This window comes from Oryx dammah, unplaced genomic scaffold (assembly GCF_014754425.2).
Source record: "Oryx dammah isolate SB20612 unplaced genomic scaffold, SCBI_Odam_1.1 HiC_scaffold_3, whole genome shotgun sequence".
In the NCBI taxonomy this organism is placed as follows: domain Eukaryota; kingdom Metazoa; phylum Chordata; class Mammalia; order Artiodactyla; family Bovidae; genus Oryx; species Oryx dammah.
This window is the reverse complement of record NW_024070187.1, coordinates 109952273-109969404: the sequence shown is the minus strand read 5'-3', so window position 1 is coordinate 109969404 and position 17132 is coordinate 109952273. Positions and strand designations below refer to the sequence as shown.

Sequence of the window (17132 nt, the reverse complement as noted above, 5' to 3'; positions counted from 1 at the left end):
AAATGAGAAAGGAAGCAGAATGCCTTTTTGAAGACCTTTAAAAATTAAAATATGCTTTTAAATGATAGGCCTAGTATGTTAACCACAGATACCAAAAATATAAGGTAATATCTCACAATCCCAAAAAGATTAGAAAAAGAAAGGCTTTGGAGCAACTTGAAAATACAGAATTCTGGGATGTAGATAAAATAATCATGAGTACTTATATTTTTAATGTTTCATTATAGTGATATGTACCTGTGTGCCTGCTCAGTCATTAAATCTTGTCTGACTCTTTGTGATCCCATGGACTGTAGCCCACCAGGCTCCTCTGTCCATGGGATTCTCCAGACAAGAATACTGGAATGGGTTGCCATTTCCTCCTCCAGGGGATCTTCTTGTCCCAGGGATCGAACACGTATCTCCTGTGTTAGCAGGTGGCCTCTGTAGCACTGAGCCATTGGGAAAGCCCAGTGATATGTACATGTCACACTTATGTAAAACAATGTTTTAATATAGTTAGATTTTTCTCACTCTCACATTTCGTGAATCAGTTTTATTCAAACACTTAACATTCAATATCTGTGTTGAATCTACTACAATAACTTTTGTTGTCATAGAACAGCAATATGTAGGATGTATACTTGCATCTAAATTCTTTGAAATTGAGTCCTTTGGGAGTAACTTTTAATTGTGATGTGCTTTAAAAAACATGCGGAGAATTTGTAACAATGGTACCAGTTTCCCTGCCTTCATTTTTTTTACCCTTATTCACCAGTTGTCAACACTTTGCTCCATTTGTTTAATTATACTATATTTTCCATTTATCTGTGTACCTATCATCTGTTTATACTGTCATCTTTATGGGTACAATACTACGCATTCTGCTCTTTTCTCATTTAGAGGAAAGATGTAGACATCATGCTTTCTTACCCTTAAATATTTTGATGTGTTTCCTAACTTTACATAATGATTATGACTACCAAAACTAAGGTGACATAATACTGATCCAGTACCACCAAAATTTATATCAAAATTTGCTGATTTTTCTAAAAAATGCGCTTTAAAATTGATTTCTCTTTCCCAGTGCAAGGTCTGGTCTGGGATACACATTGTCTTTGATTATCATGTGTCTTTGGTTCCTTTAACCTGGAACAGTTCCTCAGTCTTTCTTTGGTGACCCTGACATTTTTGAAGACCGTTGTGGTTTCACTGCTCAGTCATATCCACCTCTTGCAACCCCATTGACTGTAGCCTGCCAGGCTCCTCTGTCCATGGGATTTCCCAGGCAAGAGCACTGGAGTGGGTTGCCATTTTCTTCTCCAGGGTGTCTTCCTGACCCAGGATCAAGCTCATGTCTCCTGCATTAGCAGGTGGATTCTTCACCACAGACCCACCAGGGATTCTCTTTATAAGGCTATTTTTCAAGAAGCTGTTTACAACTGTATGCAACAATGTTTAGTCCCGGTATTCAATCACATGTGAGGTCACATGTATTCAATCTGTGTTAAGTTTCTTGCCCTCACTTTGAGCTGACTGCTATGGGAGACCTCCAAACATGTAAAATCAGTACTTGTAGGGTCTATTCTGAGCCACTGGTTTTCCTCCAACAATATGCTGTTGTTCAGAAGAAATGTAAGTCACACCCTTTATAATATAGATGTCTCAGGAGTTGAATTTAAGACGATCCCTTGCTTATGACAAAGAATTGGGGGTGTGGTGTAAGCACCTGGCCTTATACTTTGCTTTATAAAATTTCAGCTCCCGTCTTTGGATGGACACATTACTCAGCTTGATGGACTTCTTCAAACAGATTTGTCTGGGCTGGTCCAAAAGGTATGGTCTTTAGAGAAAAAAAAAGCACACAGTAGCTTATTTTAGATGATTTTCAAGAGTAGAGTAGTGCATAAGTAACTAGGTAACAGCGAAAAAGCAGAGACATTCTGGAGCCGAGCTGCCAAGAAGGGTGATGGATATTGTTCTCCAGGACCAGATGGGTGTCACGGCGGACGTTGTGCTGGTTCTCACTCAAGGCGCTCTCACACTCTGCCAGGGAGGCAGCTGTGTGGTGCCCCTCCTCACTTCTGCTCATGTGCAGACTGTGTGCTCTGCCTGGCATTTTCTTTTTTTCTCCCTGTCCTTTGCCCAGCTTCTTGGGCTACTAGTAGCAACCTGAAGTTTTGTATTTCACCTTCTTAATGAGGCCTTTCCTGGGCATCTTGACCAGATCAGAACCCTTTTTTAATACACTCTTAGAGCATCGCAAATATTCTTTGTTAAGTTCCTCATCACAGTGACTATTGCTTTCCTGTCTTGGTTGTCCCACAAGACTTTAAACCCTAAAAAATGACAGGGACCACCTTGGTCCAGAATACTGGAATTTCCCCAAGAGCTGAAGAGGGAGAGAATAGCTTTATTCTAAACTCCATCCTTTAAAGCATGAACATAAAAGAAGTGATCAGTTGTCTATCAAACACTCATCTACATGTGCTAACAAAGTAAGTGTCCCTTTAGACAAGTCGTTAGAAACTCTCGGTCTCTGCACTCTGACGTCATCTTATTTGTTAAATGAAGGAATGGAATCAGAAGATCTGTAAATCCTTTTCTAGACATTAAACCTCTTGTGATGGTTGACCTCCCCAAGTCCAAACACAGATAAATGTAGAGGTCAGGTGTACCAAAGCCACTGCAAGTACCAGTGTGCTGGGTGGCTTAGCTGCTTTTGAGGAAACGCAAGTCATGAAGTTCTTTTTTATGGCATCAGTGTTGCTAAGCTAAAGTGGGAACTTATTGTCACCACAAATCTTATAAAGTTTGTAACTTAGATTGTTGTTGTTGAGTCACTAAGTCATGTCTGACTTTTTCCCACCCCATGGACTGCAGCATGCCAGGCTCCTCTGTCCTAGGGATATCCCAAGCAGGAATACTGGAGTTGCCATTTCCTTCTCCTGGTGATCTTCCTGACCCAGGAATGGAACCCACGTCTCTTATGTTTCCTGCATTGGCAGGCAGGTTCTTTACCAGTGAGCCACTTGAGAAGCCTGGACTTCTATAAGAGAATATCATAGACCAGGCGGTTTATAAACAATGGAAGTGTATTTCTGACCAGTTCTTGTGGCTATAGGTCAAAGATAAGGTTGCCAGCCTGGTTGGGTTCAGATAAGGGGGACCTCTTCTAGGTCTTCACATTGTATCCTCAGTAAGTAGAGAGAGCTCTCTGGGGTCCCCTTTGCTGCTGCTGCTAAGTCGCTTCAGTCGTGTCCGACTCTGTGCGAGCCCACAGATGCCAGCCCATGAGGCTCCCCCGTCCCTGGGATTCTCCAGGCAAGAACACTGGAGTGGGGTGCCATTTCCTTCTCCAATGCATGAAAGTGAAAAGTGAAAGTAAAGTCGCTCAGTGTCCGACTCTTAGCGACCTCATGGACTGCGGCCCACCAGGCTCCTCCGTCCATGGGATTTTCCAGGCAAGAGTGCTGGAGTGGGGTGCCATTGCTTTCTCCGGGGGTCCCCTTTAACAGGGCACTAATCTCGTTCATGGAGGCTCCACCCTCATGAGATAATCACGTCCCAAAGAACCCACCTCCTAATTTCATCACTTTGGGGGTCAAGATTTCAACATATACATTCCAGGGGGACAGACATTCAGTTCGTAAGAGGTGGTAATCACTACAGTGTTCCCTAACAGATGTCTAAATACACCAGCAGACAGTTAAGGAACACAAATTAAACCCCTTCTAGACAGAAGTCTGGCTCTTTAGGTAAGTTGCTCGGAAATAATGACATTGTCCTTTCATGGATTTAGCCCAAGAGTGAGAGAGCGTGGCATGGCTGCTTTGATTTTCATTTGAGCCTCACTAGTCTGTATTCTTTCTAAGTTGTGTTTTAGGACATTACTGCTCTCCCTGAGACTAGATCTCCAATTTTATCATGCAATTGCTTTGGAAAATAAGATCGTGTTTTTAGAGTTTCACTTCATAGCTACATGTGGTACATTGTACACATCAGGGTTTCTTAACCGCAGGGCACTCGGACTGGTCCTGTACACTGTCGAGTATTTATTAGCATCCCTGGCTGATGCCCGACAATGGCAGGGACATTATCAGTTGTGATAACCAGAACATCTCCAGACAGTGCCAGGTATCTGCTGGGGGACAAAGTTGCCCCCAGCTGAGAAACACTGGGATAGATACATGGAAACATTTAACATGAACTGAAAATTAAAAACTTTTAATGGATACAAATTAAAGCAAGTCCTCTCTAAAGGGGAATATTTTTTTTTAGACTTCTAATGACCATGTCGTGATCATTTCATCCTTAAGATAAAGGTTGAATTTTGCTTCTCTGTTCCATTCTAAGCTGAACATGAATACTGTGAAATGCTCTTCTACTTACTCTGTATAATGATTTTATTTGAACCTTCTTTAGGCCAATGAATCTCTTTCTAACATACCTGAGGAAGTGCAAAATCAAACCAGGGACTTCGTAACAGGTGAGATTGCCAGTTAGAAGTAATTGTATCTCCTTGTTAAGAGTTGGCTGGTTAGCACAAAGAAATGCATTATTAAGAATTGTTCTTTTTCCCTCTTAAAAAAAAAAATATTTTCTCACTAAAACCCCAAACTACAAAACTAAATAATGAGTATTTCAGTAATGCTACCTTCACCAAATGATGTCAATTTAAAAAAATAATGCTTCTATTAAACACAGATTAACATCCTCCTATGGCTGGAAGCTGTAGGGCTGAGGGTCAGATGGTGATGATAACCTGGCAGACGCTGTAAGAGCCAACAGCAGGCATAGCTTACGGTCTGGAAGGTTAGATCTGGGTTGTTTTCACTGTAAATGTATTTCCTAAAAGAGCTTAAAATTGATTTTTTAAAAGGAACGCTCTGTCTAGGGACTTATTTTGTCTCTTTAGGAAAACATTGGTCTGCTTCTGAGGCTGACGTCATGCTGCCCTAGGGAGGCTGACGTCATGCTGCCCTAGGGTCTTAAGGTGCTTACACTTTTGGAGAGGCAGAAGTGATGTCAAGAGAATCCCACTGATCTCAAGCAACCAAGTCACAGGTGGAATTCAGGTGGTCATACCTAGGGTGAAGTACAGAGAAAGGACACAGTATAAACAATTTTTTGTGCAAGAGTGTGGAGTCCCCTGGGCTGTCTGCTAAGGGGACACATCTCTGAAGCTGTGTAAGGCTATCCACTCTCTTTCTTTAAATCATCTTCTTAGTGCTTCTTTCTATCTGTTGATGGTGAAGTGAAAGTCACTCCATCGTGTCCGACTCTTTGCAACCCCATGGACGATACTATCTAGGGAATTCTCCAGGCCAGAATATTGGAGTGGGTAGCCTTTCCTTTACTCCAGGGGATCTTCCCAACCCAGGGATCGAACCCAGGTCTCCCGCATTGCAGGTGGGTTCTTTCCCAGCTGAGCCACCAGGGAAGGCCTGTTGCTGGGGTGGTTTTAAAATGTTGTGTTGGAGGTATTTATTTATTTTTCCCTAATACTGTTTTTTCAGCCCATTAAGACTTTGAGTAAAAAGGATTTTCTCCTACTACATAGTGCTTTGGATGTTCTGTGGTTTCCCTTCTGTTTAAGATTCCCTTCTGTTTAAAATACTGACCTATTCAAGACAGAGTTCTGGCTTTCCTATGCCGGCATCTGAGGGATAACCCACACTGTACATCTGAGAGCCACTTGCTTACTAATCTCTGTGTTTACTCTCTTTGTTTCTTCTTCCTGGACCTCCTCTGCCAATACATGCCACCCTCCCTTGTAAGTCTGGCCAAGCAAGGCGCGCAGTTTGCATGCGCGAGGCCGGGTGTACACACTGCCATCACCTGAACACGAGCCAGAGTTTTCTTGAGACTGAGCGAGCGCCCCCTGCCGCCCCCCAGGTTGAAGACAAGTGAGGGTTTTCATGTCCTTCCCAAACAACCTTTAGTGCCCATGATTGCCTGCTGTGTGCCCGCTGCTGCTGGGTTCTGGGGATGGGAGGTAAGGGAGGCATGACCCCTGTGTACCCTACAGCTGGGCATGAACCCTACAGCTGGCTTTTACCACCCTCTGGGAACCTGGTGAGGTGTGTGCAAGGGATCCAGTGGCCAGAGAGAATAGTGGAAGGCTTCCTGGAGGAAGCAATGTCCGAACTGAAGCTGGAAGAAGGTATTTGTCGAGAGGGCGGCAGCTCTGTACAGAGTCACCAAGGCTGCGGAGTGTGGAGAGGAACACAGCAAAGAAGCGGAAGGGGCCCAATTCGGAGTCGAGGAAACTGCGCTTAGGAGAGGGGGTATCTATATGCCATGTGTTCAGTTCAGTTCAATCGCTCAGTCGTGTCCGACTTGTTGCGACCCCATGAATTTCAGCACGCCAGGCCTCCCTGTCCATCACCAACTCCCGGAGTCCACCCAAACCCATGTCCGTTGAGTCAGTGATGCCAACCAACCATCTCATCCTCTGTCGTCCCCTTCTCCTCCCGCCTTCAATCTTTCCCAGCATCAGGGTCTTTTCCAATGAGTCAGCTCTTCACATCAGTGGCCAAAGTAATGGAGCTTCAGTTTCAACATCAGTCCTTCCAGTGAATACCCAGGACTGATCTCCTTTAGGATGGACTGGTTGGATGCCATGTGTAACAACCCCCAGAAATCTCAGGGTGAACAAAGAGATCTAGAGGACTTCCCTGGTGGCGTAGTGGATAACAATCTGCCTGCCAGTGTCGGGGTCATGGGTTCAAGCCCTGGTCCTGCAAGAGCCTGAAAACAGAGTGCTCTGGGGCTCGTGAGCCACGGTTACTGAGCCTGAGTGCTGCAGCTGCTGAAGCTTGTGCGCCTTGTGCTCTGCAGCAAGAGACGCCAGCGTGACGAGAAGCCTGCAGGCCTCAGCGAAGAGTAGCCCCCGTTCAACCGGAGGAAGCCCTCGCAAAGCAGCGAAGACCAGGGCGATCAAAAATAAACACACTAGTTAATTAAAAAAAGAGAGACCTACAGAGTCTCCGGGTGGAGGGTCCTGGGGTCTCTAGGCATGAGTCATGTGGACGAGACGTCCACCCACTCTGACTCCTAGGAGCTCCTGAGGATTCACACGGAGGTGAACCACACAATTTCAAACAAAAAATTTCCACCAGTGTGACATCATTTCCTTTCGGATGGTGCTCCCAGCTCCCAGAAGTTCACCAGGAGCCCTGGATCGCATCCTGAGACCTGCTAGTCTTGGTTCCACTACTGCAGAGACGTGTGTCTGCCTTTCAGAATCAGCAGACCTTGACCGATGAGTATGTTTCTGGGATGTCCCCCGTCAAGAATCACTGTGGATGAGGCCCCCTTCAGGTCTTAGTGAGTGGTCACGGTCCCCACCCCTGCTGACTTTGATCCCAGGACCTGCCCTGATCATCACACACATTCCAGAAAGATGTAACATAACCTCCCTGAGAGATTAGGATGCATGTTAGTAGAAACTGACCACTGGGAATATTACTGCTTTTTGCATGCAGGAGACACAGGTAGACTTTAGCAAGATTCAATTTGTATGAATCAAATACAATTTTAACAAAAATGTCACTTGAGGTCATGTGTTCAAAAAATTGTTCCTGGAAAATTACTGTGTTCCTCAGTGCTATTTTGTAGATGGAGGGATTCTTATATTATTAAATAGTTGTGTTTTTTTTTTTTTCAAAATCATTTAACAGAAGCTTTACAGGTAGGTGAACCTGAGTTTTCAATCCCATTTTTAGTACTTTCTGAAAAACAGACACATGGTCAAGTGATTTAGCCCCTATGAGCCCAGCATCCCTGTTAGTGAATCAGGAATGAGAAATGAGGTAACATATGTACAAATGCCTTGCCTGCTGTAGGCACACAGTAAGTACAGTTTAGTCACTTGGTCCATTCTGCTTTTCTTAAGTGAAATAAGTAGAAGAAAACTCTGGCTTGATTTCACACCATGTCATTTAAGTCAGTTCTCATAGCTTGCTCTTTTGTTAAACAGTTGCTTTTCAAGAGACTTGGCTGCATTCATGCTTGTCGTAGAATCTGCTCATATTTTGAACATCTGCGTAACATGGGAGGAGCTAAAAGTGGTTCAAGCTTTTCAGTTAAGTCCCAAAACTGAGTGTCTTGTCTCCTCCATGAAAATGCATAACTGAGGCGTCTTTGTTTTCAGAGTTTAAAAAGACCTTGAATTCCATTCAATCTGATGTCAAAAATATAAGCACAAAGATTCCTATTCAGAAGACACTGTCAAGTTTCGTCCGTTACATTAATAACTCTGAAGATTATATCCTCCACTATTTACCCACTATGGAAGAATGCGATTCATACAGGTCAGTGCCCGCTTTGAGCTTTTCCACTACGAGCGTGGAACTTGCTGGGGAGTGGGGTGAAAATCTGACGATATAACCAGGATCATCTTAAGACAGCAAATTGTACAAAGAGGCCATAAGGTGATATGTGTTCACCCTAGTTTAAGTTCATTTAAAAAGTTGTTCACTTCAGCAGCATGTATACTAAAACTGAAACCATGCTAAGAAGACTAGCATGGCCACTGTGAAAGGATGACATGAAAATTCATGAAGCATTACATACGTATGTATATATGTATGTGTGTGTTTATATATATATTAAAGACTGGAAGTTCTTGAGCCAAGTCAATTATTTGCAATTTTGATGGCTTGCAGAGTCTTGGTTATAATTATCTAAGGTATGTAACAGGATTTTAAAATTTAAAAGGAATTAGAGCATTCAGATAATATTTTTTTCTTTATGCATATATAAAATAAATACATAGAGGTTGGTTCTTATGGAAAGAGCATCCCTGAAACCAGCGGATTGTCTGAAGCTGCTGTGGATCCCAGCTCTTTGTCCTTTAGAAAAACACTAATGGTAGGGTGTGGTCCTGGGAGATGCTGGTGGGCATATCTCAGACGAGAGCTCCGGGAGGACAGAACAGGAGAGACTCACGGGATCTCCAGGATCACATGAGAAGTAAGACGGGATCTCTGCTCTGAAAGGCTCAGCCCCACAACCACTACTGGAACTCTTCCAGCTGCCCAAACCCAGGAGATTGCAGAGACTGCCATCCCTACTTGGAATATTTATTATGCAGGAGCACAAGATAAATAGTAAGACAATAACAGTACTTGCTAGTCTTTAGGGAAGAGTCGCAGTGTGCCCACCAGGAGCTCTCCAGGTGGCATCTCACAGGAACCCCCTGGGTTGTGTTGTTTATAACCCTGTTTTGTTGAGACTCAGGGAGGTGAAGTGACTTATTCAAGACTGAGGACAATGTGGCAAAGGTGGGTTTTCAACTCCCACCTGACTATGCCCTTACTTATCGCTGTGTATCGGCCCGCCTTTTCCTACCATGTGGCTTGGCCACCCCAGCAGGTGTCAGAACAAAGAATAGAAAGTGAAGTCGCTCAGTTGTGTCTGACTCTTTGCGACCCCATGGACTACAGCCCACCAGGCTCCTCCGTCCATGGGATTTTCCAGGCAAGATTACTGGAGTGGGTTGCCATTTCCTCCTCCAGGGGATCTTCCCAACCCAGGAATTGAACCCGGGTCTCCCCCATTGTAGGTAGACACTTTACAGACAAACATAAGAAAGACCCTTTCCCAATGGACTTGAAATCTCATTAGAAGTCAGAGTGGTACAGATGGGAGGAATGGTGCAAAGATCTGTCTACCTACCAGCTCCCTTCCCTTCCTCCTCCCACACCCTGAGGCTATAAGCTTATTTTAAAAAGAAATTTAACAAAGTAAATGAGGCATGCATTAACAGTAAAAGATCCCTGAGGCCAGATTCCATGGCTTATTTAAATTTGTATCCTCAGGATCTGGCACAAAACGTCACAGAGTAGGTGCAGGTGGCTGTCCTTGGGATCCTTCAGGCAGGAATACTGGAGTGGGGGCCTTGCCTTCCTCCAGGGGGTCTTCCCAACCCGGGGATCAAACCCTCTTCGCTTAGGTCTCCTGCATTGACAGGCGGGTTCTTTACTGCTCGTGCCACCTGGGAAGCCCATTATTAATAATGATTGAGTTTATTCTTAACTGAATGAAAAACTGCAGTGACAGCTTTTGTTGCAGAGTACATACTTTGGTTTTTAGCATTATAAAGATTGGGAAGTATTTCTACCCTTGAACGCTTCTGGGTTGCGGTACATTCGAGGAATGCCAGCAAGACCTAACTGAGGATCCCTTATCCTCAAGTGCCTCACAAGACCTCCCATAACACTGAGACCCCATTCAGCAGGCATTTGATTTGGGATGGGCCTAAAATTCTCAGGGCTTCCCAGGTGGTGCTCGTGGTAAAGGATCGCCTTGCCAGTGCAGGAGATGCCGGAGACTCAGGTTGGATCCCTGGGTCGGGAAGGTCCCCTGGAGTAGGAAGTGGCACCCCTCTCCAGTATCTTTGCGTGGAGAATCCCATGGGCAGAGGAGTCTGGCGGGCTATAGCCATGCGGTCACAAAGAGTCGGACACGACTGAGCATGCACTGTTCTCACTTGATGTGAAAATTTCTAAAATGTTCAGTGCACTCATCAAGTAGAAGGTATCTGCCTCAGTAAGGAACACAGGTTACTCCCCACCCCCCTGTCCCTACTATTCCTAAAATCACAAAACATTTTAGATAAAAGACCAGAGAACCAGTCCCAAATTCTTATCTGTTGTCTATCATGATCTGTCTGCGTCTCGTCTTCTTTATAATAAGTACTTGCAGCCTCAGGAACCTTGAGAGAACTGAAAAACCTTAAGGGGCATGGTTGTGGTTGTGTTTGGTGGGGGAAGTAAGTCAGTGTTAAGCTTGGCTTGTCCTGGGTCCACCCTCAATAACTCTCTGAATACGCAGCATTCCAACCATCATTTACCCTTTTCTCTAACACCCTGATTATCCACACTTATAGCCTCAGGAACCTTGAGAGAACTGAAAAGCCTTAAGGGGCAAGGTTGTCAGTTGCCTTGGAGAGGCTGAGTCAACCCTGCTTCCGGGCCCGGTGGATTAAAGCGAAGGGAAAGAAGCGATAATCCCATGACCTTTGAGAGCTCTTTGAAACCAGGATAAATGTTGACTTGGTTGGGTTGGAGGACTCTGGCCGGAAAGGGGTCTTCTCACAGCGCGCTCTCCCTCTGAGGAATGAGCAGGACTCTGATGTTTGACTGCCGAGGGTAGCGTGGACCCCTCCAGCCCGGATCCAGCACTCTTGCGTTGCGATGACATCACTGCTCACGTGTGCCTGCTCTGTGTTTGCTCTCCCAGGTGGCTGGCTTGCTTGGTCGTCTGCTGCTTGCTGACCCTCATCTTGATTTTTTACCTCCTGGGCTTGCTGTGTGGCACGTTGGGCTATGACCAGAATGCCACCCCAACCAGACGAGGCTGCGTCTCGAACACCGGGGGCCTCCTTCTCATGGTGTGAGTCTCGGTCCTTCCTTGGTCTGTGAAAGGGTGGAAACACAGGGTGGGGACCGTGGTGTGACAGGGACCCGGTGGCCTCCGGGCCAAGCACTCTGGGTTCCAGCGACAGACAGCGGAGACCTGATGTGATTATGCTTTCATTGGTTTGGGAAATTCCATTAAGCGTAAAAATCAAGGAAACTAGGTCGGTGGCACTTTGAGAGACAAGCTTAAAGTCCATGTTTATATGCATATTCATGTGTGTATGGTAGACTCCTCCACAAAGCAGCTATCAGGAAATTATTTCCAAGTTTGCTTTCTTAATTCTCATCATTTTCCCCCATATCTGTCTTTCTCTCTCTGGGCTTCCCTGGTGGCTCAGTGGTAAAGAATCCACCTGCCAAAGCAGGAGATGCAGGTTTGATCCCTGGGTTGGGAAGATCCGCTGGAGAAGAAAATGGTAATCCACGCCAGTATTCTTACCTGGGACGTTCCATGAGCAGAGGAGCCTGTCGGGCTACGGTCCACAGGGTCGAAAAAGACTCACACATGACTTAGCAACTAAAAAACAACAGCATCTATCTGTCTGTCTATCAGTTTGAACCAATCCATGCGTTCACCAGATACTTCCTGAAGGTTGATCTGAGAGCAGACACTGTTCACTCTGAAGCTCTAGAGACTCGATTTAGAACAGAGATTGAGGAGCCAGCAGCCTTGGGAGTTAGACCGGTCGCCTGTGTTAGTGATGGGATCAGATATGAGGTACCAGCAGGTGCTAAACGTGACTGCAGACTGGAGCAGTTATCCCTGTTTCAGTCAGATTCGCGTCCAAGTTCCTATCTTTGTAAAGAAAACCGTTTACTAGCTTATAACAAAGCAGAGGGGGCGTGTGCTGGATGGACATGGAGGTGGAGCCAGAAATGTAAACCAGTGACCAGGGGTAAAAGCTCGGAATGCTCCCCAGAGGGGAAGCTCTGTGATATTCTCTTTTCCTATAAACTCCTGGGAATGAGTTAGGGATGGTGGTGATGAGGCTCCAGGGGAGGGTTAAGATTTAGAAGAGGTGTTTGGGGCCATAGGGAACCAAAACCATAGCCATTTCTTTACTTGTGTCTATAGTGACATGCATTAATTTGCTTTTTTAAACTTTGGGTCACTATAATAATCTGGCTACTTATGAGCTGTGACTCTAAAGTTAAGGCCGCTTGCGTAAAGCTTCAGGCTTCACTGTAGTACAAGCCTTTATTCACGTGAATACAGGCACATCAGTTTTTGTTTTATTGAAGCATAGTTGATTTACAGTGTGTTAATTTTTGCTGTACAGCGAGGTGACTCACATGTATACATTCCTTTTTATATTCTATTCAGTGATGGTTTATTCCAAGATATTAAATATAGTTCCCTGTGTATACAGTAGGACCTTGTTATTTATCCATCCTAAATGGCATAATTTGTATCCGCTGACCCCAAACTCCCAGCCCATCCCTCTCCCTGCCCTACCCCTTCCCCAAGCAAGCACCACTCTTTCTCTATGTCTGTGAGTCTTTCTGTTAGGTTCATTTGTGGTTTTTTTTTTTTTTTTTTTTTTAAGTGAAGTTTTAAAAAGAACCTTAAAGCTAATGACATGGGAGTCTGCCAGAACTGGATAAAGCTGGACAGAGTTCCACCCACGGAAAAGCCTTCTTGCTCACATGCCTAAAATTCAGGAATTAAGCCAACAAGGAAGAGTGTAGTTGCCCAGCCTTTTGTTTAAATGTCCACAGCTACAGACAGAAGATTAATTTAATGTTCGAAATTTAATAATCCTATCACTTGGCTATTTTGTCAGTATTTTCATGTGGATTTATGTGTTGTTGATGCATCTTTTTAATTATTGAAGGGAGGAAGTAAATTGCTCTGAAAAGGTTCAACTTTCATAAAAGTCTATTCTACTTTTGGGGGGGAATGAAAGCAAAAAAATGTGATATCTAGCTCCAAAAAAATAAAATAAAATAGAGTCATGAGCAAACTGATGGGAGGCTGAGAGCCACTTTAGTTTGGATGTAATACTCACATCTCAGGTTAAGGGATCCCTAAAGGGTTAGAGTCACATGTAAACCTATGACTTAGGAGCCATAGGACCCATCTCAGCAGTAGGGGAAAGGCTGGTAGCTATCACTTGCTGTCAGATGCGTCCTGGGTGGTCTGCACCCTGAGGGTGTATGCAATTTCTTTTTTGTCCCGTTGAAGCCCACCCCTCAGTATGGCCTGCTTTGTTATGCTTGGCAGAATGCTGCATCTTTTGAGACATCTGGTCAACAACTGGATGGACTCATCAAACTAGGAGAGTGCTGTTTCTTCCTTCTAATCACTGACTCACTTGTAAAAATGAGAAAGAGTACGTTTAGTTCAGCTTCAAGCCAAAACACCACCTGCTGTTTGAAAGTGGTTGATACTGTCCAGTCAAGAGCATGGTCTCTCTACCAACCAAGCAAGAGTCCTTGTCTCCCGGGAGGATCCGAGTGAAAAGATCTGAAAGGAGGAGTCCTGGCTTCTCTGTGGTCCTGTGTCTTCTGAGGCTCCAGGGAGCACTGTAGGGGCTGAGTGGGGTGCAGTGATGAACATCCATCCGCCACACCACAGGGCTCTCCCCTCTTTAGAAATGAAAACAGGAAACCCCATGGACACCCTGTCCTCCCCTCTAACTCGCTTCTCTGCACAGACGTCTCGAAATGAAGACCTGCGTCTGCTGCCTGTTTCCTGGTCTCCCACCTCCTGTCCAGCCCGAGCCACCGTGGTTCCTTGCCGGTCACTGTCACATCAGCAGTGACCTCTGTGTCTCCAGTCCAATGGACTTCTCTGAGTCCTTCTCGAACGTCACAGCAGTGACGGAACAGCTGCCCCTCCTGTAAACACGCCTTAACTCCCAGTGACCTCACACCCTCCTGGTTTCCTTCCCACCCTCCTGAGCCTCCACCTTGGTCTCCTTTGCTGACTGTCTTTCTACCACTTCTTGCTCAGATGGTGAGGTCCCCCCAGGCCCAGTCAGTCCTAGGCTTGCCCCTGCCTTCCCCTGCAGCCCCAAGGATCAGTCATCATTTCTAAGCCGCTGACTCCCTAAAGTAGGTCTGTAACCCAGGCCTCTGTGCTCCAGACACCAAACTGCATCTGCACAGCGTCTCCTCCGCCATGTCTCCCAGAAAACAGGACCTTGTAAAAGTCCATCCTCTCCCCCTTTCCCTGTGCCTGCTTCGGACGAGCCCTGGTGCACCCTTCCTGTCCCCTTCCCTTCCCCTCGAGCGCACGAGTATTCACCGTATCCTCCTGTGTCTTCCTCCCGGTTCAGCCCTCTTTCACCCTTGACTCCACTCCACCACTCCCAGCTGCAACAGGCCCCCATCTGGGGCCAGAAAGAGCCAGCTCCCTGACACCCTCCACTGTGGGCACCTGTGCATCCACCCTTCACACGCAGCCAAGAGGGCTTGTTTTTACAGAGAGAAGTCGGGGCGTGTTCCTCCGATGTTTAAAGACCTTCAGTGGCCTTCCCTCTGGGGATCCTCCCGGCTTCCCCGCTGGACGCCCCTGCCCTCCGTCTTGGGCTGTCCCTCATCGCACTTCCCTGTCTGCATCCCTCTGAATATCTGAATACATCTGCCCCTTTCAGACTCCCCAGAGTACATTTCCTGCTGCCAACTGAAAAAAAACGCACCCCCTAAAAGCTGAGACTTACTCTGTATTTGGCGGACAAAACTGAGGACTTAAGGCCAGGACACAGCCTCGCAAGTCGCTCTGAGGGAACCTCTCTGAAGAGGTGAGGGAGGAGCCCGGCCACAGAGGAGTTTTTCTGACAAAGATCTGGTCCTCTGAGCCCCAGAAGATTAGTGCTAACTAAAGAAAACCTCATGGGATTGGCCTCTGGGTCTGAGTGACTTCACTCAGTATGTTCCATGATGTTGCTTCTGTGTGGACTCTGACAAAACGGGGTACAAATGAACTTTTACTTATGAAACAGCAATAGAGTCACGAATGGGCTAAACGAACGAATGGTTACCGGGGAGTAAAGGGAGGTGGGGTAGGCGCGCGCACACACTACGGTATATAAGATAGATAACTGATAAGAACCTGCTGTATAGTGCAGGGAACTCGACTCCGTGCTCTGTAATGGGCTATATGGGAAAAGACTCTAAAAAACCAAACAGTGGACACACGTGTAGGCGCAACTGATTTACTTTGCTGTGGAACACCTGTAACTAGCCCAACATTCTACAACTTAAAAATAAAATCTTACAAGGCAGGCGGCGTGGCTACAGAGTCATCTCAAAAAATAAAGAAAAGAAAGCCAGATAGTCTGGGCCCACTGACATCATCCCTGCGACGAGCGCCTCAGCTATCTTCCCGAGTCTGCAGGGGGCATCCTTTCGGGGTGGCTACAGCGGGGGGTGGCTAGATGGCGGGGGCATCCTGCTTCTATACTGAACCCCCCAGGGCTCACCGTTGGCGCGGGTGTAGCGTCTTTTGTTTGCTGATAGGACAGGCAGCATTTTCCACGGACACCAACTTAATAGCCTCCTCCTCACTGGACAGCCTCAGGTGACCCCAGGTCCACATCTGCACCACAGTGCCGGGCTGCAGGCAGGCCAGGGACCCAGGGCCAAGTATCCCCTTAAGATGCACCGTGCACTTCCTGTCTGCATCTCTGGGTAGGCTGAACCGAGGTTAACCTGCCAAAAGCTGACGTCCCAGTCCTTTTATATGTGGACTAGGTGGAATGAGTAAGTTCTGGTAACGGGGAATAACTGCCTGCAGAATTATTAACTTTTTTCCTGTTTGTTTGTTTGTTTTTCCAGTGGGGTTGGATTCAGTTTCTTCTTTTCTTGGATAGTCATGACCATCGTGGTGCTGACTTTTGTCGCTGGTGGAAATATGGAAAAACTGGTCTGTGAGCCTTACAGAAACAAAAAGTTATTCCAGGTAGATATGGATTGTGTGTCCATTATGAAGGGCTTGAGCCAAAGTTTTTATTCCCCACCCCGTGCCTAGTGGTCAGAGAAGGCAATGGCAAGCCAATCCAGTACTCTCGCCTAGAAAATCCCATGGATGGAGTAGCCTGGAAGGCTGCAGTCCATGGGGTCGCTAGGAGTCGGAAGCGACTGAGCGACTTCACTTTCACTCTTCACCCACTCCAGTGTTCTTGCCTGGAGAATCCCGGGGATGGTGGAGCCTGGGGGGCTGTTGTCTACGGGGTCACACAGAGTCGGACACACTGAAGCGACTTAGCAGCAGCAGCAGCTGCATGTCTAATGGGTTTCTTCAAGAGTAAAAAGATGAACACCTGGTTTGTACTCAGTAGGTTGAGACTCCATCTATTTGACAGAGAAAAAAAAAAATGGCAGTACAGGTGCCCCTTGAACACCAGGGCATTGAGGGTGACAATCCTCTGGGCATTCAACTTAGATTCAGCCTTCTGTTCACATGATTACTCCATATACCCTTCCTCAAAATTCCACCAACCTCAGACCACATAGCACTGTATTATTTAGTGCTGAAAAAAATTCACATAGAAGTGAATCCTTACAGGTCAAACCCATGTTGTTGAAAGGTCAACTGTATTCTTTTTTAATGTCAGTGAAATCGATACCAGGAGTTAAGGCCTACTCATCAACGCTGGTTGTCATATTCGGGGAGAATACAGTTCTTCTCAGAAGTAGTTCCCAAATGTGGAACATCAAAGGATAAATTTTCCAGGTTCCTTCTATACTTCAAGAGGTTTCTGATATTTCAGAGAACTT

At 45.9% G+C, this 17132-nt stretch overlaps 1 protein-coding gene and 1 non-coding gene across 7 annotated transcripts in view; both read left to right on the top strand.

The window, feature by feature from the left end:
* PROM1 (prominin 1) overlaps positions 1-17132 on the top strand; it is a 142492-nt gene that overhangs the window by 101446 nt on the left and 23914 nt on the right. For all 6 annotated transcript variants that reach the window (XM_040237564.1, XM_040237560.1, XM_040237563.1 and 3 more), the window contains 5 exons: positions 1741-1815; positions 4405-4468; positions 8138-8297; positions 11230-11382; positions 16191-16314. In XM_040237564.1, the coding sequence (XP_040093498.1) occupies positions 1741-1815; positions 4405-4468; positions 8138-8297; positions 11230-11382; positions 16191-16314 (576 nt within the window). The remainder of the gene's footprint in view (positions 1-1740; positions 1816-4404; positions 4469-8137; positions 8298-11229; positions 11383-16190; positions 16315-17132) is intronic.
* LOC120862331 lies at positions 8457-8563 on the top strand. Its single transcript, XR_005720758.1, has one exon. It is a non-coding gene; the product is annotated as a U6 spliceosomal RNA (small nuclear RNA).